At 43.8% G+C, this 24,207-nt stretch overlaps 1 protein-coding gene across 1 annotated transcript in view; it reads right to left on the minus strand.

The window, feature by feature from the left end:
* Positions 1 to 18,771: 18,771 nt before the first annotated feature.
* Positions 18,772 to 24,207, minus strand: part of HS3ST3B1 (heparan sulfate-glucosamine 3-sulfotransferase 3B1) — a 41,057-nt gene continuing 35,621 nt past the window's right edge. Inside the window, exon 2 of the mRNA XM_090059389.1 lies at positions 18,772 to 23,950. Within this exon, the coding sequence (XP_089915515.1) occupies positions 23,332 to 23,950 (619 nt within the window). The 3' untranslated portion in view covers positions 18,772 to 23,331. The remainder of the gene's footprint in view (positions 23,951 to 24,207) is intronic.

Below are 24,207 nucleotides of genomic sequence, written 5' to 3' on the forward strand. Positions count from 1 at the left end.
AGTGTCTGGATTCATATGATCAGGTGTTCCCAACATTTATGTGCCCAAGGGCACATTCAAATTTAAAAGAAAAAGCAGCGGGCGCTACTATGACAGCATTTTTTGTTGGAATAATGATTTTTACGGATTGTGAAAATGCACACGAGCACCTGAATAAACCTCGGCGGGCACCACGGCACCTGCGGGCAATGCATTGGGAACTCCTGCATGTGATCATGTAAATGTTCCAACTTTCATTGCCTTAGCTTGTTAGTTAGTTGTTAACTATTACATAAAAAAAGCTGGAAATCATAACCCCAAGCGTATCCAAGAGCTCAAAAATGAAAAGGCAGATAAAAAGAACCCTAATGTTTTTATTTATATCTGATTTGTTTATATGATTTTGGAGGTCTTACTCATAGGTTTTGAACATCTGAGGTTAGTTGGTAATACTGAGCATGCAATGTTTATGCTATTTCCAGGGACACGGAAAGACTTCATGTCTCTTCAGAGTACACAACATAGAGAGTTAGGATTCACCAGATCCTGGAAAGGGAGATTGGGGGTCCCCACAGTTCCCTGGGGTATGAGCAGATATAATTCAACGGCAGGCTGGAGATGTCCCAAGATAAACATAAGACCTCCTACTGAAATGGGTCAGTAAGCCCATTAACGCATTCAGAAATCAGGAGCATACAGCCATTTGTTGGGGTGACTTTATCTGGGGCTACAGGCATGGAGCTGGGTGACATGAGATAGTGCAGAGCCACTGGAGAAGAGGGAGCAAAGATGGGGTCATGCTGGAGGGCAGTTCATTCCCAGAACATGCGAGAGGCTCAGGGTCGGCTCAGCACAGCCCACGCACTTTTTCATCCTGTTCTGTGATCTAGATAGCCGTCAGGGCCGCAGAGGGAGGAGGAAGGATTCCTGGCCTCTAGTTCATTCTGTGCCACAGGCTTTCTGCGTGTGCTTGGACAAGTCATGTTTTCTTTATCTGTAAAAAGGAGAAAGAAAATTCGTATCCGCTATGCCTCAGATTACTCAGCATCTGAACAGAGGAATCACGGCACAATGAGCACATTTAACAGAAACGAGGGAGAAAAAATAGTAATCTAGACTGTGAGGCAAACTCATGCACATCCCTGCAGCCAGAGAGAGAAATCAGCTTTTGTACAGGGCTAGTTATTTCTAATGATGCCATCTCCATTGTATTTGGGTACCATATCCTGGCCATCACCTGGCCACCCACACACAGCCTTATATTGAAATTCTGTTAGCTTTCTGCAGAAGAAAAAAACAGTAGTGAAGCCCTCGGGCTTCCAGAGACAGCTCTGCCAACATGCTTCCATTTATAACATCAAAGCAAGATCCAAAGCCAATTAAAAAGACATTATGCAGCATGGTATCTGCAGGTGTCAAAAACACACAGTGAGCAGGGCTCCAGCCACAGCTAACTCTACTGAAAGAAATACTGAAACCCCAAATGCACAAAGGGGTCTTGTTCTATCCTTAATGCCCCCCTGACAGTCAGAGATACCAAGCAATGGCTTGGTTGGATGAGACTAGCGCTATTCTCCTGGTAGCCAGGTGATGACCCCAAAAGAGGTTTGATATGCGTAGCAATGTCAGGCATTTATAAACAGCCCTCAGAAATAAGTAATATGCAGAAAGCACACATAGCAGGCAAATAGCCATTATGGCGAGTCAAAAGACTGAGAAGAGTAATAAGAAGTTTGGCGGGGAAATTCTGATTTTGTGCAAAGCGATTAGTTTTTCCCGAGAAGCTTTCAATTCAGGGGGTAAGAAAGCTTTTCCTTTGATTGCATCGGGATAGGGGAGAGTATGCACAGACTGTGATAGGAAGGAAGACATTGTAAGCAGCAGCTAAGAAACATACATAGTCCTGAACCAAAGCCCAAGACGCAACCAACAATTATGTCCTCTAGGAATGTTTCCTTCGGGTTTCTCACACGGTCTCCTGGGCTCCGTTCCACTAGCAAGCTCAACTCAGAACTCTTCGCAGCATCCAGGACTTTCGATCAGCATTCTCCTTATGATCAATGTTGTGGACTGAAGCGGGAAGTTGAACCAAGAATACAAGAAACAAATTTCTAATATAGGAATAAAGTCACCATGGCTTGGTGTACAAAAAAAATCCTCTTTATTTTGGCTGAAAATCCTTCCACACCCTGCTGCATCTTTGCTTTTTCTTTGGGATAGCACAGATCCACATTTGATCCACATTTGTTTGGGTGTTTGGGCTGCTGTTCTGCCAAGAAAATAACTGTGGCGCCTTCGTGCAATTCCTCACCCCATAAAAGTATTGGAGTATGTGATCCAAACTTCCAGGAACATTATCTAGACAGAAGCTGTTACTAATCCATGTGCAGAACACACGGTGATCTTTATCAACAGGTTCTAGGATTTCAGGCAGATTAACCTTTGTGAGGTTCATGCCCTGCTTATCATTCCCCTCATTTGAACAGGGAAAGTGCCTTATGAACAACAGACACACGTTCTCTGTGCCAATGTACAGCTCCTATTAGCATTATTATCCATGCATCTGTAGCCATCCAAGAGCTGACCTGGCCCGACCTTACTTAGCTTATGAGATCACAACCCATAGAGGTATGGCTGCAGGCCAGTAAGAAAACAGATGTCAGATATAGACACCACTCATTGATACTTTATTCTCATTTATTATTTATCTACTATGTACTCTAGGTCAATTGGGGTTATGCTGTTGTGAACCCTTCAACTAACATTTTTATAAGAAAAGCCTGCCTAAGAATAACCATGAAAGAAATTGAAAGGCATGTTAGACAATGAAGGAGATAATTCTCACTGGTAGATTGCATTTAAAAGACTATATATTTCTATGCTTTTTAGTAAAGAGCATAAGACGGACTTCGCTTCAGAAGTGACAGCAAAGGAGTAAAAGCAAAGGGATGTGTCTCCTAGACATGGCCCAAAAATAGGCCACTGAATCCACGCCCCAAAAAGGAAATCCTTGAATAAGTTGCCCTTCTTAAGCCACTAGTGTGTGCACAGCTGTGTGGCTTCCAGCAGCTCTCCATGGCTACATCAGCTGTATCGGCTAGATGCAAACTGTGATGTGGTTTAAACACCAGCTGTTTAAGGGGCTACAGATGGTCTGGCCATGTCTGCATATGCCTTCTGCTGGCTGCTGACCATTGGCAGAAACCTTCTTTTAGTTTGAGAGGAAGGATTATTATGACAGCAGAAAGAAGGGGTTCTGCTGCTCTAAAGCAGCTTTCACTATGGATGCACTCCCAGTTTTGCTGGCAGAACATGAGCTGGTCCAACTAAACTTCATAGCATAGATGTGAGTAATTAACCTTCCTTGAACATCTGGTTATTCCTAGGGGAATCAAACAGTGATTAAAGACTGCACTGTTTCACAGCACAATTTCATAGCTGGCTCGCCTAATCTGGTTTGACTGCTATTTAGAGAAGGACTTGAGGTGTTGTCTTATATCATCTCGTTTTTTCCACATTTCCTCTTCATTTCCTAAGGTCACAATAGCACAAAGTCGGACAACCCAGAGACTGACCACCTCAACATGGGATCTGAGAAACCGATTCCCTCTTCCTGTAGCCCAGATGAACCCTGGTGCAGGGTGTGCATTGGGATGACCTCTTGGCACTTCTTTGTCCTAACCATAAAACGTCACCTTGAGAACTCACCCTTAGCACAAACATCCTGCATGGTTAAGATCCAAACTCAGATCCTGCTGTCTAATCCAGAGAAGTTCCTTGACATTGCTTAGAGCTGAGGTGACGCTTACTCCCAGGCAAAGGAGACGGCACAAGGCCAGTATACCATGTAAGACCCACTTAATGTGGATTAAATAAACATGCAGCTCTTCTGCTGTCCCTTTGCACAGAGTGGTTCATTCTTACCCATAGGATTAATTTACTCAGTCTTGCACTAATTAGGTAGTTAACCATGTTAGTGTGAAGTCAAGCAGAAGGCAGGACAGGGTGACACCTTAGAGAATAACTGGCTCAGAAAGGTATGAGCATTTATATGCAATGGCCTATTTCCTCACTTAGAGAAAGAATGGTTTCCTGGGGTGATCTTGGGACAGCAGCGGCACTGAGCCAGCCGTTCAGAGACTGGCCAGCAGTCAGAGCACAGCTCTGGTGAGGCAGGGGCCAGTTTCTGGCAGTGCACACTACCGCCACGTGCACTGTGCCACTTTTTAGCAGTGGGTTTTTTGGACAGTGGGATCTCCTGGTATCAACAAAAAAAAAATCATCGTGCTGTGGCACGTGTGGTTTACAGCCCCTCAAATAGCTTTGAAGTGCCACAAACTGCACGTGCATGCTCATGGCAACGTGCCCTAAGGTGCCAACCATGCACTTACAGGTTATAATGCAGGTCAGAAGAAGATATAGGGAGGCAACGATGGGCTTGCCTAGTTCCCAGTGAGAGTAGCTTCAAGCCTGCTCTGACACTGCTTCCCACAATGATCTGTGGGCCAGAATAAGCAGGGGAAGCTAGTCACTCGCCTGAAGCATTTACTACCATGAGTTATTGGGAGCAGGGCCAGCAAAGAGCCCTTCCACCAGTGCTGTAGCAGCTGGGCGAGTGTTCTCAAGGGGACATTTCCAGTCCAACAGCCACTGATAATCAGGACATTAGGGCACTGAGTAAAGGTGTCCAACAGCCACTGATAATCAGGACATTAGGGTATAGATTTGAATCCATACATGTGATATTTTTCAGCCAGAACCCTTTTTTTTTGTTGCCATAAATGCAAATTCAAAGACACTTCAACATTTCAGGAATGTGTGTGTTGGGCTTACCAAACTGTACACAGAAAAAAAAGCCTAAAAGTTTCTGATCAAGTGAAAATATTTTGTTTTGGTATTTTCAAAATCAAAAGAGATTATATTTTTCAATTTGAACCATGATTTCTTTTGAAATGTGCTTCAAAGATCTTAAACATATCTTATCAAACACTTGACTTCTAAATGACTTACTTTGGGGAGAAGAAAAGTCTGTGTCTCAATCATTTTTTCATTTTTCTCATTTGCCAAGTAATTCAGTTTGGGTTGACTCAAAAAAAACATTTTGAGGTTTCATAACTCTTACAGAATTGACAACCCATTTTTTTGTGCAGACCTATTTTAAAAGCTCACTGATATAGGAATCAAGAAGACAAAAGATGATGCAAGAATCAAAACTAAAGCAAGCTGCACCACGGTGAATCAGCCACATATGAGATGCAAAGTGGTTTTTTTCCCTCTGTGATGACTCCACTTTTGTTACTTTCTCCTTGCCCTCCTTCTGCCTCAAGTCCCAGCTTCATCAAATAAGGATGATAATATTTATGCACTTTTTGCAAGGAGGGAAGAGGATTAATTGATGTTCGTTAAGAACTTTGCCAGCCTTGATTGAAAGGTGCCATCTCAGTGCAAAATGCTAGGATGATTGATTGGAAAGTGTAATGCAGTGTTTCTTCTCCATAATTATAATTTCATCATGTAATAATAATATGTAATGATTAATTGTGTCCCTTCACAGCAACAGGATGAAGTTGTTAGCAAGAACTGATTGATAACCTAAGCCAGAACTTGGATGGGGACAGTTTTCTTTTACATTTTGAAAAAGGTGAATCAAAATGACTTTTAATAAATAAAGCTTTTCAAGTTCCCAGATTATGAAAGGGTAAATAAGGTCCCCTTGCAGCAATGACAGCTGCAGACATAGCAAAGAGGGGGATTAGCACAGACTGGTCACTGTGCTAATGGACCGGCTATTGCTCCTACAGATGTTCAGCTTCAGCCTCAGGGGTGGAGAAGTGACGGTGTTGTCCCGTATTCTGCTCAGGGAACCACTAGGGCACAACCCAGCTGCTGAGGCCCTGAGCTGACTTTCTAGGCTTGGCCCTACAAGACTACAATTAGAGATACAATATATAAATTGTATAATACAGAATGTTTTAAAATCACTTTATTCATATTCCCCTTCCAACGTCGGAGTTTAGGATCTGTCCCTGAGTGATGCTAGACACCAACAGGCCCCTTCCAGTCTTCTGCTTTTCAGCTGAACATCATCCTTGGCAGTCAGGGTGGTGGAAGGAAGGCAAAGATTGTAGTCGCCTGCTGTGAAATGACAGCAGTCGCTGAAGGCAGAACTCTAGTGTAGCGGGATCATGATCTGTGACCAGGATGTCTTTGCCACTTCCACAATACTCCCTGAGCTAATACAGTGATGATGATGCTATTTTTTGGCTTGTCTTGTGTGCTTAAATTTTAAAGCACTGTGGACCTTCCCTTACAACACAAGTGTCCTCCTCTAAGCACAATGAGCCAGAGTCTATTCCACCAGCTGGGCATCGAAGTGGAGTTAGGCACCTAAATGCAATTCTGTTCCACTCTTTTCAAGACCCTGAAAATTCACTGACACTCTGCTCTTGTAACAGCCCTTCATCTTACCCTTAAGCCCGAGTCAGAAAAAAGGAGTGAGAAGAGGGACCCACCCACCTTTTGTATTAACTGGTTTTCTTGGACTCACCCAGGGTGGAACAGAATCATTCTTAGGCATCTACGCGGCACCACTTACGGGTCTGACAGGCGGAATAGAATCTGGCCTGATGGGACCTTGATCCTCTTTAAGACTTCTGGGTAATACTGTATTAATTTTCCTAAGCATAGGTAAATGCAGAATCATTTCTCCAACCTATCACCACCTTCAGGAATTATTAGGTTTCCAGTGAATTGCAAAGAACAAATGACCATAGTCAATGTGGTGCAGTAGCCACTCAAGAACATCTATAGCCCAAGTGAGTTCTTCTGCAATCTGACAGGGATACAGAGCTCACACTCTGCTAACATCTGCCAAAATGTTGGCAAGCAACCATCTGTCTGTAACTGAGCTCTCAGAAGTATCTGCCTTGAGGTGAACTGCAGAGAAGTTTTACAAATGAAGATACTAGATGTTTGTCACGCACAACTAGAACCACTTGCTCACCTGATGAATTCTTCTTCACTAGCAACTACAAGTACTGAGTGCAGGGCTGAATTTGGTTCTGTGCCTGTGTTTGGTGCATATGGACATTTGTATACACCATGGGGGCTTACTTTGTAGGGCCATGCGAGGCTTCAGACTGTGCTTCGGATTCGGAGCAGATTTGGATACTTCAGACACCGAAGCGGCATGTCCAGACGGAAGCACCGACTTCTTTAGGCTTTCCAAAGTGGTTCAGAGCTTCAGGGCCTGATCCTAACCTGCCTTAGGCAGTGGGGAGGGGAGGGCGAGCTGCAGGCGGGCCAAGTGGTCCCTGAGCTGCAGTAGGGGAAGCTGATGTTTCCCTCTGCAGCAGCAGTGGCACCCCCCAGGCATCACCAGGCCAGGCAGTCCCAGGGGGCATTGCCGCTGTGGAGGGAAGCACCAGGCCCCCATGCAGCTCAGGCAGGCAGGCAGGCTCCGCGGAGAAAGAAAAAGACCAGGCCCGCCTTTTGTTTTTTGCCTTCAGTGGAGCCTGCCTACACGGGCTGCCTGCACAGCCCCTGAGCTGCACAGGGCCTGGTGCTTCGCTCCGTGGGTGTAAGGTAGCAAATTAAAACACCTTGGAGATGTTTTATTTTGCTGCGTCCCAAAGTCATTTAACGCACGTTAGGCCGCTGACATGTGTAAACAGCTGCACCATTAAAGCGGTGCAAAGGGGCTGTAAGCGGCTTTAAAGGCCAATTTTGTGGTGTGCACAAATGGCCTATTGCTACTAGCTGACATGGAACTCGTTACCGTCCTACACTGAATGGAGCTGCCTCTCTACTATGATGAAGTACCATCTTCTTCTGCAGTACATTATCGAAAACATCCTCTCACCCGCATATGAGTGCAGGGAATGAGCATTCCCCTCCCTCCTCCCATGTTTAAAAAAAAAAGAAAAAAAAAACGGTGAGCCTCAGATGAGGAACTTGCTGAAAGTCCTGCAGGAAACCTGCGGCACAGTTAGGAAGAACTTGTAACTGGACAAAGAAGCAGGAGTTAGTCTCATGGGAAAAACAGTTCCTCTTCTAATATGGATGCACAGGTTTTGACACAGCCCAGGAAAGACTACATGAGCTATCCAGGATGACCAAGCAAACATCCAGAAAATATGAACCGAGATCCTCAGTTTGGCAGATTTGTTTTGCTTGTTTCGTGAGGAAGTTTGCTGGAGTAATCATCCAGACTTTAACCCCAGGGTGCCCCAGGGTACAAACTGAGGGAAGTCTTTAAAGAAACGCGCAAACTGTTACTTTATTAGGGGACAGGCTGTCAGATCCAAGCTTTGATGTGTGGCCAGCCTCAGATACCCCGACTGGCCAATCAGCTATGCCAGTGAAGATGCCCCAGGGCTGCCTCTAACCCATCCTGGCGTCGGAGGTCTCAAGAGCAGCAGCAGAAGGATGGCTGCTGTGGTTCTGCATTCGGAGAGCGTACGATTGCAGGAACAAGAGGGAAGGGCGAGCCAAGGAGTGGTCCAGCTGTGGCTTACTGCTGCCATGGTGCGGACATGCCCTTTCCAGGCTAGATCCAATTTTCAAACCTGAATGAGATGCCTTGCTTCTTTTTAGGTGTTGAAATTTCATTGAGAATCTGATACATAAATACTTTGGAAGTGATGAGCCATAGGAGCCTAAATCCGATTGATCTACGCTCTATTGATCTCACACAATAAAATATCAGTCCTTAAGTGCCCAAATCATTTTGAAAGTGAGATTGTAGATGTGTTTGTAAACTTTACGCAGGATCTTTTGAAGATCCAGTAATAATCAGAATTTCCCCAGTAGACCAGAACAGGTGAACATCTTTTTTGAGGAAGGCGGGGGGCTGGGGGGGGGGCAGGGGGAATTGACTCCAAATTACTGAAACGATGTGTTTCACAAAATTGACTCAGATAAAGTTGTAAGGACCTCCTGGTTGGACCAGCTATGGGGATTGAATCCTAATTGTTGGCAATAACTACAAACTGCTACCATGTGAAACTAACTTCATTAGCTGTTTGTCATCCAGTGATGATCAGCCACAGATAGGGATATGAACATATTTCACCAGTATGTTTTACACTTCCTCCCCCAGCCTAGGGAAACTCATCTGAAACTCCCAAAAGCCACAACAATTCAACTCCATCTGCTCCTACGCCATATGCAACTCATCATGGTTCCACCATATTTTCTGTTCTTTTTTCCTATTTTTAAATGGTACTGTTCAGAACATACCGAGGATATTGCTCAATTTTGTTACAGCTTTCTACATGTGTACTTAAACAACTGCATTCTCAAGCTTGCTCTCAAAGCAGTATAAAGAAAGCTTACGTGTAACGAGATCTTTGCGCTGTTGCTCCTCCAGGGCTGAATAATGCTATCCCAATACAGGGTGTGTGAATTTCCTGAGGCCTGACAACCAGCTGGATTTCTAGTACAACTGTATCATTTTATGCAGCTGCAGCCATGCCAAGGTATATGTAATTTGAATCCAATCCTGCCGGAGCTATGTAGCTGCTAGGGATGGAGTGGTAAGGAAACAAGCAACCTGTCCAGGTACTCTCCCCAGCCCCACCTTTCCCTAAATACCTGCACTTACCCGAAGTACAGACTGCAGATGTCTTAGTCACTGCACTAGAAGAATCTGCATCTTGGTCAGTGGAGCTATGCAGATTTATACCAGCTGAGGATCTGGCCTTGTGTGTTAGTATTTGGAGAAACTACCTAGGGGAAAAATATTGCTTTGTCAGATTCTCTCTCGCTGGCCTCAAACTCCCTGTCCCAGACATCCTCTGGAAAAGCGGACAGCATGTATTGCAGATGGATAAGTAATGCATACATACAGCTGGGCATGACTGATACACAAGCATTTGGTTAGGTATTTGCTAACTTAGGCACTGCACTTTAAAGGGGCTCTCTCTCAAAGCTGTTCCAAAAAGATTTCCTTTTCAAAATGTTCTAGTCTGATGACAGATTACAAATGAAGGAGCCTTGGAGGGCTCTTCCATTAATGCCATGGGGTACTTTGCAGTACGTGTCCTACAGGTTTCTGTTAAAATAACTGCGACTGGGTCTCACTTGTCTTCAAGTTTGATTTTCATTCATCTTTTCAATAAAGATAAAGCAACAAATTTTGGTTCTATTTTATTAACTAGAAGTGTACCCCGACTAACCAGCAGTCAGCAAATCTTTCACTGTTTTCCTATTTGCCTGCTCAATAGTGGATGAGCATCTATTACAGCCATTAACTGGGAAAAACTACCAGTTAATTTGTACTACAAAGACTGGCCCTTTCAGGTGCATATGTCCAAAGGTTGATCCCTTGTGGGCTGGCCAAGGTAGTTGCCATTATACCATCAGACTGTCTTCCCCCTGGAACTGGATAAGATGAAGGGCTGGAGAAAAATTCTCAGTCACAAATGTGTTTCAATATAAATATTCCCCCTACACACTTAAAGTTTCTTGCCAAAGCAGGCAGTGTCCACAAAAAATAAAAATTGTTGAACAAACAAAATCACGTTTGCTTTCAGCAAAAAATGTTCATTTTGGAGCTGACAACATTACAATTTTCAGGTCTGGCTTTGTCAATGGCAAGTTGAAGTTTTCTGCATACAGCTGAGATGAAAATTACAGGGGGTGGGCTGGGGGGATTACTTTCAAAAGAGATTTTCCACAGAAAATAAAACCATTTCCAACCAGCTATAGTTGCAATTGCCCAGGCCTTGATGGAAGAAACAAAGCACTGAGAAATCAAAAGTATCTCTTCGAATATATTCATCAGTTTACCTATAGAAAATATACTGATGTGCAAAGCAAGGAAAGCCAACTATGGTGTATGACAGCCATCGTGGTTTTCTGCGAGCAGCTTGGCCACACTTGCTTGATATTACTTGCTTTAAAGCTCCATGCGTTAGCTTAGAGCGGGGAAGGATAGGGTAAACACCAAAGCAGTGCTGTTTCTCCTACAGCAGGTCCTTTACAGTGCTGTCCCTTAAATCCTCCCTCTCCCAGGTCAGTGTTGCTTAGGGGCTCTGGGCAGGGCGTATCTGGCTGGCTGCACCATTGCCCTGTGCCCTGCCCTCAGTGGCTGCTCAGCCATTCACAGACCAATATGCTTCTACCGTTAATGACTGTGATAATGCACATGTGACACCCCTCAACTTCATTCATGCTACTTTCCCCTTCTGAGATCAGCTTTAGAAAGCTGGCAAGTAGCCTGGCTCCAGAAGAATGTGCGAGAGAGAAGAGGGGCCTGTTAAATGTAAGCCAGCTGCCGCCATCCAGCCTCTGAATGCTGTTGTAAAAAACACTTTAAACGGGAATGCCAGGCTATAGGTAACCTCTCACCATTTTCTTATTCCAAACCAGCAAAGGATGGTGGTTTGCTGTTGATTTGCATTTCATCATATCCATGCTGATGTTCCAGATGCATGTATTTTCTTCTTCCATCCATGTGATGGGGCGGGGGGGGTTCTCTGGTAAGCGGTATCACTGACATGCCTTTCCTATTCCAGGTCATTTGTCACAGGGCTACAAAGTTTCAGACTCGACTGATACCACATCCAGTAGCAACTGTTGGTTGTTTGAGTAGACTGAGAGCTACCTGGAGGAGACACAGAGGAACTTCTCCAGGTGCCTTGGAGCTGCAGGCTTTGTTTTATTGTTTGAAACAAGGGAACATCTCAGAGGTTAGCCCCAATGTACATGACCACCCAAGGTCTGAATGCTTTACAAGACAGATCATCTTCAAAATAGGACAGGAAATCTCATGGGAATAGACTGTCTCTGGAGATTTTGTGACTTCTTTAGATATCTGAGTTCACTCATTAAGAGGACAATGACAGAGAGAGCTCATGACTGCGGATGGAAAGAAAGCAGGCTTTTAAATTAAGGGCTTAGTACTCAGTTATAGCCACACTCTTCTTCATGAAGTAGGGAAGACAGTAGTATTTGTACCTCCATAAACTTACAACTGGCAGGGGTTAAAGCCACGGAGCAGACATGGTTTCCTCAGCTCAGTACCAACACAAGCAAAAACTGTGGTCCTACAATACCAGCCTATTAACTTGGAACTAAACAGAGCTGCCAGAGGGAAACCAAGGTAGGAACTACAACCAGTTCTCCAGGCCTTAGATTGCTGATACTAAAAAGTAGGAAGACTGAAGTCTACAATAACCATTTAACACTGAGGGAGACTCAGGTGTGTAAGGCAGAAGAACCAAGGCTATCACTGCCAAAATCAAAGTGTAGCCACGCTGCTTTGGTCTGTTTCTGTTGGAGCAGCCTATGGTCCTGCAGAGAATGGGAAGTCCTCAGGCTTCTTGCTGATGGCCTACGAATGGATGGATAACATCCTTTCTGGAACCTGCAAGAAAGTGCCGGACATGTTTCTTACAGTCCATTGAGTTTGCTTTCTACTGGGTGAGAGGATATTGGGTGCACTGGACAATCATTAGAAGTTGTAAGTGCAGGGGGCACATGCTAGGAAAAGCTTCTGCTTTTATGGATAGAAAAGGTCCCAGTCAAACCAGACTTCGGGAAATAAGACGCCTGCAACAGAATTAGTGTACGGTTTTGGGGGGGGAAGGGGGTCAGAGGGAGGGGGGTTGTTAAGGCATTTTTTGCTTCAATGCCAGAAAGAGATATAAAAAATAATTCATGATCAGATTAATGAGAGAGAGAAAGTCATTAGAAATCAAAAATGAGATAATCTTGCTGTAGACATGAGTGATAGCAGTAAATAAATTATATTTGGCTGACACAACTTAATTAGTTGGAAACATAGTGCTTTTTTAAACTTGCTTAGGTTAAGCTTTTAAGCTTTGGTGCATAAATTCCAAGTTAAGTATCCTAGATGTCAAGGCAGCCAGATAGATCTTTTCACTCATGCCATTATTTTGATCACATACTTTAAAAATTAGATTTAATAATTTTAAAATTTTGGTTGCTACCAGAACATAGGGCATATTTTTAAATCAGAGCACAGCATCCAGATCCTAGTTTATTCGTGAGGACAGCTGTTGTCACTGCTGTGGAGCCACTCTTGATATCACCGGCAAAAGACGAAGACAAATGGCGTTGTCTTAGTTGTTGTAAATGGCTTTAATAACTAATAATGCTTTGCACTTCTACAACACTTCTCATCTGAGCAGCTCAAAGCACTTAACAAGCACAAATTAAGCCTCACAACTACAGCCAGCTGGATAATTGGTAGCAAATAACATTCCTTGTGGATGTTGGCAACTTTTCATTGAATAATTGTTCACAAATGCTCATTTCCATAATTCTGCTTGCAAGCCCCTCCTGGAGTAGGGGAACATTAACCCCATTTCATAAAGATGGATAGGCCAAGGCCCAGAGAGGTTTACTTGGCTTGTCCAGTATTATGCAGAGCCTAATTCAGAAGTCTGTTAAAATCAACAGAAGCCTTTTAAGTCCACAGTGAGCAAGATGTAAAAGGAGAAGATAACCTCAGAAGTCTTGAGATCAATCCATTTGCTGTGTCCATTAGATGATGTCCCCTCTCACACTGAATTAGTAGCCATAAACTGGCAACACTCTGCAACACTTATTTTATTGAGTTACTAAAACTATAAAACTATGAGGAATTGTTACTGGCTGCTCCAGAAAGCGAGTTTTCCTTTTAGTGGAAAATAGCATCGACTGAGAGCTCTTTTTTTTTTTGAATTAAGCTGTTTAAAAATGTACAGAGCACTAACTCTACATAGTGACATTTGAAATATTTATAATTAGCTAGTAAGTAGCATTACCTCTTAAGATAAATATGTGGAGGAAAAAAAAGTAGTACTGTAGCCCTTAACCAGCCAGATAAACTGGGGGATAATACAATTAGCATTAAATAACGTACCAGTGGACAGACCTGGGGCAGAATTTGATTTCACTTTGTGCACCTAAATGGCAGTTTTCTGTCACACAACTGGCCTTTTTGGCACATATGCCCTGTTTATTAATCTATTACTGTGCTGCGTGGACACACGCATACTGAGCCTGTCATGGGCCATGCAGCGGCCAGGCAAGTATGCCGCTACATATACCCAGCTCGCCTACACGTACAAGTCATGAAATTGTATCCATACAAAACCCCTGTCATCATCAGGTGCCCGATGGAGGAGAGCAACAGCAACCCTCCCATGTTTTAACCCCAGTGGCTGGGTAACTAGGACACTTGGGAAGCAGGAGATAAACGGCACTTTTACATGTACTCTGGGGGTGAGAGGGGGCAGCGCTTTAATTCGAACAGCTCTGAGACCTGTTCTAATTAAAGCACTGCTGCATTTTGTGTATCTCATTCAATGAGCGTGAATTCAAGCACCCCCACTGCCATCTTTAAGTGTGGGGACGCTGATACACGAGATGCAGGAGGCTGCTGCAGTGCGGTAATGGCCACGCTCCAGACGACTCAATTAATTGGGTCTATTCTGACACGCTGGAATTCTGTGCTTGTGTCTAGGCCCCCCCATAGGTACCAAGCTCCCCTCCATCCCAAGGGGTTTTGAGCCTGTATCACTTAAACTTTCCTGTATATTACCCTAACCACAATACCACAGGTTAGGCTTTTCCCAAGCCACTCTCCATTGACCTGTTGACCCCATTACCAGTCACTAGATAAGATGGCTGGAGAGCAGTTCAGTGGGGAAGCAGCTCACCAACTGGGAGCAAGGGTCTAGGCACGAACCCACTGTCTGCTCCCTTCCAGAACAACACTCATCTCACTGAGCCATGGACCCTCAAGCCTCCTCACTACTTTTCCTCCAAAGCAGTGCTTCACCAGCTCCCTCCTAGCAGCTCTCAGGAAGCCTCCAAAAAAGCAGACAAAAATACAAACTAAGCAACTGCCACCCCCCTGGTTGGTCATTGTAGGTCCTTCCCAACTCTCCACTCTTCCACCAAAGCAAACTCACAAGACTGCTTCTCTGAAGGTTTGTCCTTATTTCAAGGCCTTTCCAGAGAAGTTATTACCATCCCTGCATCATTCCCATTCTTTCCCCTTTGCCTGTCTTCTTTCTAGGCCTAGTACAGAGGCCATAACCCAGCAGCTTCCTCCCCTAGCCCTGAATGCCTTCCAACTCCTTCCTGAGCCTGACACATCCTCCAGTGGTAATTAGGCTGGGCTAGCAGAGCTCTCAGAATATTGTTAATCCCCTCATGGTATGTGTTGAGTGAAAACCATATTACCCTATATTATGCAATGCTGAAACAAGACTGTACTTGGTCTTTGCATCTGTTACTTTGCAAGGCAAAGCTGTCCTGGCAGTTTTACCGAAGCCCAGCACAGCAGGACTTGACTTTACCAAAAAGTAGCTTTCAGTTGGACAAGCTAAACTGAAGGTCTTTGTGTCTATTTATGCAGGGGCAATAGGTCATCAACTTTACCCTGGCTTCTCTCATTAGCTTCTTTGTCTGAGGATCATCCATACAAAAACAAACATTACAGTAACAGCCAGAAACACAGAGCTATCACTTTTCAAACTGCAGTGTCCCAGAGAGTTGCTGTCTCACTTTTAAATGCCTCTCCAAAGGGGTGATCACCTTGCTTGATTTCAGCTGAGATGTCTAGTCACCACATTCTTTGGAAAATGCCTTTAACATGCCCCTTTTGGGAGCAAGCTCATTTGGCCCCACAGGCCAGATCTGAACCATTAAGTATCTCAATGGATAACCTGAAAGCTGAGGCACCAGCATTGATCCCCACGGTTGCGGGACTTCACTGCATTGGCATATGGCTCTGGAACCCATGGGGTTAGCACAGCCACCATTTGCTCCCAAACTTTTCACCCGACACTGATTCTTAGTTTCCAGTGGCACCAAAATCCCCCAAATTCAGTTGCAGGTAAAGGGGGAAGGCCGCAGGGAGCTACAGCGTTGACCCTCTGTCTTCCAGAGCCGCACTATGGAAGCAGCCGTGGTAGTTTATTGAGCTCATGGGGATGGGCTGTCTAGTCCGATGGAAGCCACGTCCGCAGGCTGGCTCTGACCCATGCACTGTATGTTTGACACCCTTGCAATAAAAGATATGCGTGCCTAAAATTCATGAGTTATCACATCTTATCTTTAGGCATACAGCTCCTGGGTGGAATCCTAAACCCCAGGGTAAGTGCTTCAAATAGGAATCAAAACAAGCAGCATGCTGAACAGGGAGCCATCTAAATTTGTATATTCAGCATGCAGCTGCTGGGAGCCAGTCAACATATACTATATTTACTTGAATATAAGATGATCCCCCCAATAATTAGATTTTACGTATGGAAAATGTATGAATTTGTTATAATTTTCCAGTTATAGAATCTAATTAGTGGAGGCTTGCCTTGAATTTCTCCCCTCCCACTGCTACAGCAAGGAAAATAAATCTGGCGGGGGGGGGGGGGGTTGTCCTCTGCCCACCACTTCTTCCACCAGCAGCCCCTACCCCACCCCCCTTACTATTAGGCCCTGTTCTCTCTAAACATATGGAAGCAAAAAACAAATTTGAAAACACTTAGAAATAAATATGCCTACATGCAAATTACTATGGGCACCCATAAACTTAATTCATCCAGAATTGATGCCTTTTACCCGTTTTGAAACTGCTGCAAATTTTATCATAGATCTTCCATAAACCTATTTTAAGCAGTATTTTCATGCCTACTTATAATATAGCACAAACTATGCATGCTAGTAAACTAAAACCAAAAGGCTTCTGATTTGCCATATAATTCATTGGGCTGGACCCCAGCAGCCAACAGTGTTTCAGGCCATAGTGACCCCATAGCTAGCTCAGCACTGCTCAGTATGTGTATGCACTGCAGATACCCCCCACAAAGCATCCATGTGCTAATTAGCCCCATACTCGTGACTGGAACCAGGTGTTTTTGTCATGAGTCCTGGGATCCTCCAAAAATGTATATGCAGATAAGGCACAAAGCAACCTGATTTGGCTTCACCTCACGGAAGGCAGGGCCACAGTGATTATATACAACAGGCTGGGGGGGGGGGGAGACAGACAGATTCTGGGTGAACTGTTTGGGTTCCCATGTGGTGATGTCTGCCAGGCATTTATGGCTGGTAAATAAACAGGAATCATTGGCTATGGGAAAGAAAGGCACAGCTCAGCTGTAGAAGTGAAGAGGAAACAAAAGTGTATTCAGCATGGTGGCTTACCATGACTTGAAAAAGAGTCAGTGTTGAGGGGGCCCGAGCACATTAAGTGTTACCATATATGTTATTCAGGCAAGTTACGCTAGTCTGTCTTATTTGAAATATTCTTATTTGAAAAGTATGGGTTTATATCTAATAGTACTAACATTGTGAGGCACTCTTGAAATGATCTCAAGGTACCCTGGTTGAGAACCATTAGCCTAGACTATGTTTCAAAGAGCTGAGCAGGAAGATCACTGGTACTTCCCCTTTTATATCAAGGGGGGTGGTTAGAAACCTTTCCTTGGAAAACCACCCAAGGCCAATTTCCTTCTGAGCTTAAAGGGGTTCAAACCTCCATCTCATCCCCCAAAATAATATCTTAACCACCTGGTGCACTCTGCAGTCCTCCTGTTGAAACTGTGTCACTGTGCAGAGACTCATTTTGTCAGGTGCCAGATCTGTAGTGATGCTCTGAAAACACATACTGGCTCAAGGCCCTTAAGGGACTTAGGTGGAAGAAAAGCTCATTTCTGGATTCAGGTGCAGGTATAAGCTAGGTGTCAAAATCTTCATCCCTGTTCAATCTGGAGAAGATCTGGACAGAAGCAGAAGTACACTTGGGAAACTTCAAATTAAGAAGTGCATCCACCGTATTTAGGCACCTCTGGGGTTAAATAAAAGACCTCACTTTCCTACTTCCCTAACACAGCAAACCCAGTAACACCAAAGACCCAAGTCCTGCATGAGGGAAGCTAATGACAAAATTCCCATTGCCTGTAATGAAAGTAGTATCAAATGCAAAATTCATTTTGATAAAAAAATAAATTATTGTTTCAATTAAATTGTGATGGCTTTATTAATGGTGTCTTTAATGTTGCTTACACATTGCTCTGGGTACATATTACTTAGCAGGTACTCTTCTGAAATCCCAACTTGTTTATCATTAGGCATGGCCCTTGATTCTGGCTAGAGAGACCAAATTGCCTGCTCTGGTCTTAGATTTTTTAAAAGGTGCGGAGAATTCTTCACTTTCCTTTGAAGAGCGGAGAGCAGTAAACACCTCAAAGAGCAAGCCCCCTAAAAGCCTAGCTGTACACTATTGAAGATAGTATGCGTTTTGAACGGGAGTTGGGACAATTTTGATAGTTACAAATCAGCAAAACACTTTGGCATGTCCCTTTTCATTAGAGGCCACCTCTTCAGGAATGCAGCCCTGTTCAGGATAGGAAAATAAGCATATGCTTAAATCCCACTGATTTAAAATTGGACTTTGAACACATGCGTTGGTGCTTTGCTGAATCAGTGCCCATATGCTAACATGAAATTTCATTGACACCAATGGGAGTTGCAAGTATCTGAAGGCAATCAAATACTTGGTGACCTAAAATACTACTAAAATAAACACTGGACCCAAAATGCTATTAAAATAAACAATGGAAGTGATACCATACCAATTACAGTTGCAAGTACCCGATGGCAAATCAGATACTGGTGACCCAAAATGCTACTAAAAATAAACATGGAATATAATGTTCTTCATTTACCTCCACACATCCAAATGAAAACAAATAGGTCCATGACTTGGTAAAATATATTTTATTTGTTCATACAAATAGTATGAATTATCAGAATTCCATTTTCCTAGAAACATTTTTGTGTAAAATTAATTTGTGTTGTACATACCACAAAATACTTGATTTGCCTTTTTTGTTTGGGGCTTTTTGTTGGTTTTTTTTTTGTTTTTGTTTTTTGGGGTTTTTTGTTATTTTTTTCAGGGTTTTTTATGCTTTGTTTCTTAAACAAACCGGCTATTCTACCATACCATATTACAGACAACAAATCGCTAATATCTGTACTGCACTTCTGAATACAAGGCTGAATGAAACTCAGCCATAAATTAATGTTACAATATGAAAAAAAAAATTCTAACCACACCTCTGAGTTTAACTTTTTCTTAAGAAAACAAAAACGATAATATTGACTCCAGTATTAACAAACCAGATGGATACTGTAAAGGAATTCATCTTGGTTGCCGTGTTGGTTAGGTAAGGCCTTTCATATTATGGTAATTGGTCTCATAGGGCTCCTATACACATGCAGGGAGGTTGCTCCAATGCACTGTAATTACAGCGTGTCAGAGCAGACTCTATTAAGTGAGACTGCTGCAGCATGGCAATTACCGTGCTCCAGCAGGCTCCAGCATCACACGTATCAGCGTCCCCACACTGAAAACTGGTGGTAGGGTGCCTTAAACTAAAGCTTGTTCAACGAGCTTTAGTTCAAAGTGCCTGGCCACCATTTTTCAGTGTGGGGATTCTGATACGTGATGCTCTAGGTGCTTTTAAGTAGCATGGCTCTTGGAGCTATACTAATTAAAGTGCCTCCCTTTCCTACCGCTGCTAGGAACACATCTATAGAAGCCCATATAGACTGTGTTACAAAAGATGGTCAGCTGTGATTAGCAATTTGCTTAAAAGTATTTAAAAGAATATTAACTTTACGTGCTTCTGTAATCCAACCTGGTTATCTCATGAAGCTATTCAGAAGCAAGGCTCAACCTAACAAAGAAGAAGAAACAACGGACCCTAAGCCAACATTGTGACAAGTTCCGTACAGCTGAGGAAGGTATTAGGAGATGTTTATGGTTACCAAGCATGTTCAGCTCTTGAAGAAACCAGTCTGAAATAAAATAAAGACATGGCAGCATGGATACCAGAACTTTGCCAAGTATTGGAGGGGGAGGGGGGAAGAAGATATCAAATGCTCGGGCAATGCCACCACATCACCATAAAGTGACATGGTTTTCACGAAAGCTGAACAAGCAGCTGGAGAGCTTGACTGGTTGCCTTGGAGAACGAGAAAGAAACAGAAGACTTAATTCCACACACTGCATAAACTGTCTAGTAGGAAGACACAAGTATCTGTAATAACTATTTTCTTCTGGTACAGTACTACTTTTCCAAAGTAAACACTTTCTCAGTTATTCAAGAGTGTCAGGCTAGTAGGCCTTTATGGTAAACTGGACATGCTAGTGTATTTAGTACTTAGTATTAGAGATAGGACCTAACGCCCCTTCTCCACAGAGCTGAAGCCAAAAAATAGAACTCCGACTAAACGTGTCTAGATCCAAAATGCCCCTGAAACTTGTGAAAAGTTTGCATCTGAATTTTATGCCTTGCTTTCCACTGTATAGATTACCTGCAACAGACTGGACACCACATAAAGAAGACTTCCTTTATACGACTTCTAAAATTGACTGACTTGATCCAAGGTCGTGCAGCTGTATTGCTGGAACTGCCCATGGCAAACCACGACCAGCCAGGAAACAATCCCATTTCCACCTGTGAAAATGTCACCATCCACTTGGGAGTAGGAAAGGTTTAAAACGCAAATACAAAATTTGTTCACACAATGGCAGACATTTGACTATGCTAAGCATCCGTATCTCCCTCTGGACCAGGGGATTTTTGCCTCTTGCAAGGGCAAACTTGTATACCACTCTCTCATCCCTCACTGATCTTGATGTGGTCTTCTCCATCCCAGTGACATTGCTAAACGTTGTTACTTCCCATGCCCTGACACCACTCGCGAGTGAAACCACCCTAAGGGCTTATCGGGGCTCTAAACTGGGCAGACCTTAGGTCCAGAAAGGAATATAACTGAATCTGTTCTTAAGGACACCACCTTGTTGCTCCTCTTGCTTACAGACCCAGAGGGCCAGATTGTTGGTCTCAGTCCCATTTGTGTAAACCTGCTCAGAATTGGGCCCAGAGAGAGCAGAGGCCTGGTAACTGAATTGTGCTGAAGGAAAATCGTGCCTGCATTTTCATCATTAAACAGCTGTAGAGACAGCTGTATAGGACAGGCAAAAGCAAAGAGACTGTTAAAGAAAAAGCCGTATCTGGGGAATGCCACAGAACACACACCGCCACAGCTGGGCATTGTTTAGTAACACGGGATTACAACTGTACTTGCTGTGGATGGGGGAGGAACAGGGGTGGAAATCAGACTAAGTTATATGGATAACGCACATGAAACTAGTGCATCAACACAAAGAAAGCCATGTACTGCTTGCCCATTAGTTCACTTGCTATTATTGCAGTATTATCCACACAGGATTTTTACAGTTTTATTACACTGCGCATATTATGCAAGTACTCATGCAGGAACATCAGCATGTTTATTTAGCAAATACCATGGTACTCCTACTACATACATTTGAAACACTCCTGCATAACACTCAATTTATACAACTTACTGAATGAAACCTATGCTCCGTGTTAGAGACTATAGAAATATATGTGTGTGCGTTCACCCTGTAGCTGCACAGTAATGATGGCACAGCTTTGCTTTTATTCTTTTCTGCAATTGCAAGGCTTTTTTGCAATCGCTATGTGACTGAAAGGTCCACTGAAGACGCGAGGGCTTCAGCCCAGCAAAGACACGGAAGGTGTAGAAAGATTATCCAGAACACCCGAGTCTGCAAAACTTGGCCAGAACTCTCCTTAGAGAAGGATTCCCTCTCACTAGCTACTTCTGCACGGGCTGGAAATTCTGCAAAAGCAGCTGCTCTAGTGCATTTCAACCTTTTTGTTTCCATTCCTGACTGGCACCAGAAACTGGGAGAGTAGAAACCTGGATCCGGAAAGCTCACGTCCTCGGAAGGCATTCAGCAAAAAGAGCAAAAACTGGGTTCTTATTTTATCCTCACTATCCAGAAGAACGCAGCAGTTGCTTCTCCGAGTAAGAACAGCACTCTGAGTAAGAACAGTTCCCTCTCAGATACCACTGGTGTTTGATTCTGGATCTCTTAACCCCAAATTTCTGGAAAAGTAACTGCACAAGAATAAGTCCGGCAGCAATGGTAGGCAGCAAGCCGTGTATACATTTCCCTGCATGGTTCTGTGGATTCCTCTGAACCTTGCCCGGGACCACCCTCTCCTACTTCAGCAGCAGTCCCTTTAGAATGGGCCTTTGGCTAAGAGGTTACACCGAAGAGTGATGTAGACAAATCAACATCCAACAGGGACAAAACTGAGGGCCCACTCTCATTTCACTGGTGACCCACTCAGATCTCCAATTACAGTAAGTGGCAGCAGGGCCTTACTTTATCTCTTTGCCACTAATGAGCACTGAGATTGATCCCACCCTCCCTCCCTCCCATCCCCCTGAAATGGCTCCTGTAGTTCTATTGATTTCTTTGGTGCATCTAAGCAGATTGCTCTGCTTGCATACTAGACTAGTGCTTTTTAGAATGGGCTCTCCACCATACATGCATATGCACATAAGAGTGGGAGATTCATTTATTCTTGAGTATTTCATATCAGCAATAAGCATGTCATCTCTTTACTAAGGACAAGATTAAGTTTAGGAAAGAAATGCATAGAGTTTCCAGAAACTTGTTCTAGATGGGCACACGGGGTATGGTGCATGAGGGAGTGATCCTCCTCATTAAAATAAAAGAAAACTGAAAGACTGATGAGTCTGCTCTCCCCTTGGACAGAGGCCTCCCTCTGTTGGTGCTCTTTTCCATAAGAGAAGCTTCTGCACCAAGCAAAGCCTATGGAGGACACTAAAACAAAAAAATGAAAATCAGCAAGACTCTCAGGAGCACTAGCAGCTGCACAGCTTGGGAGCAGAAATACTGAATACTGATGGGTTTTGCACATCACACCTCTCCTGTAAAGTAGCTGCAATGTTAGGTACAACTATGTTCCACAAGTAGTGTAACCGCTCCCTAACCCAGGGTTATTCTGATGGCCTAAAGGAACATGGCTGACCAAAACCAGATCTAATGCAGTAGAGGGGGTGTGGTGGGGGTGGGTAAACAGAACACTAGTGGAACAGACTTAAGAGTTGCAAGATGAGAGCATTTATAAAGGCCTAATACCCGTAACAAAAATAAAGTTGTGCTTTTTTCCACCCCCTCCTCCCATCCCCTTATTTAAATACTAATTTTATTTAGGAAAAATGGAAGCACCAATTACAGCCAAAGAAAAAAGACATTAGAATAAAATACCGCGGAATGTTAAACAGGTTATGGGCTAACATTCTAGCCAGTGTGGTTAGGCAGCTTAGTGAATTAATTGCTTAAGAATTAAAAATAAATTATTATAAAATAGATTTCTGTACATTTTACATACATATATCTCTTTATATAAGCAAACCGTGCCACACGGGTAATTACAGAGGAGTGCGACTGCATCAGCCTCAGTCCCAGCCGAAGTCGTGCCCAGTCATCTGGTAGAACTTCATGTTGAAAGGCCGGTAGAAGTCCCGCAGTCTCTGCACCACCTCCTGGTCTATCTCGGGGTGGGGCCTGCCTTTCGTCTTCCCCAGACAGTGGGGTTTGCTGCTGCCTTCAGCCTTTTTCAGGCACGGAAAACCCTTGGTTTTGTTGAAGTAGAAGTGTTTGTCTGTGATGATCCTCTTGAGGCCCAGGAAGTCCTGGACCCTGCCCAGCTCCCCAGCAGGGTCGCTGATCAGCCGCTCCCCACTGACAAAGAGGATCTGCCCGATGGGGAAGTACAGGAGCCAGTTCTCCAGGTGCTTGGCATAGATGCCAATCTGGATGGCGCTCCACGAGGTGTCGATCAGGCCTGTAGTTCTGTTTTTGAAGGTCAGGCTCTCAAAGGTGGGGATGTCAGGCTTCTTAGAGAGAGTCTGTGTGTAATCAGATATGGCTCTGGTTACAGGGTCCCTTACGACTACGATGAGCTTGGTGCCCTTCGACATGGCGGAGATACGAGCAGGTGCCTCCTTGGTGACGAAGTAGCTGGGCGTTTTCTCCATGGTGATCTGCCCGTCCAGGGTCCTGGGCATCAAGTCTCTGCCAAACAAATACATGTTATTTAGGAAGGGCAGATAACTGGTTCCCTTGCAGTGTAAACCTTTACAAGGCCTGCTACTAGCACACCATCATTTCGACTCGCTTACAGGGCCTGATATTAGATTCCCAATGCCCACACCACAGTAGTAATTTATACTTTATTTGGTTCCTTCTATGCATACAATATGTTAGTCTGCCTCCATAAGCTGTGAAATTGCTGAGGTCTCAAAATTATATCAGTTCAACAAAACACTTTG

Source organism: Crocodylus siamensis, chromosome 8, assembly GCF_052110815.1.
Source record: "Crocodylus siamensis isolate JL-2025a chromosome 8, ASM5211081v1, whole genome shotgun sequence".
NCBI lineage: Eukaryota > Metazoa > Chordata > Crocodylia > Crocodylidae > Crocodylus > Crocodylus siamensis.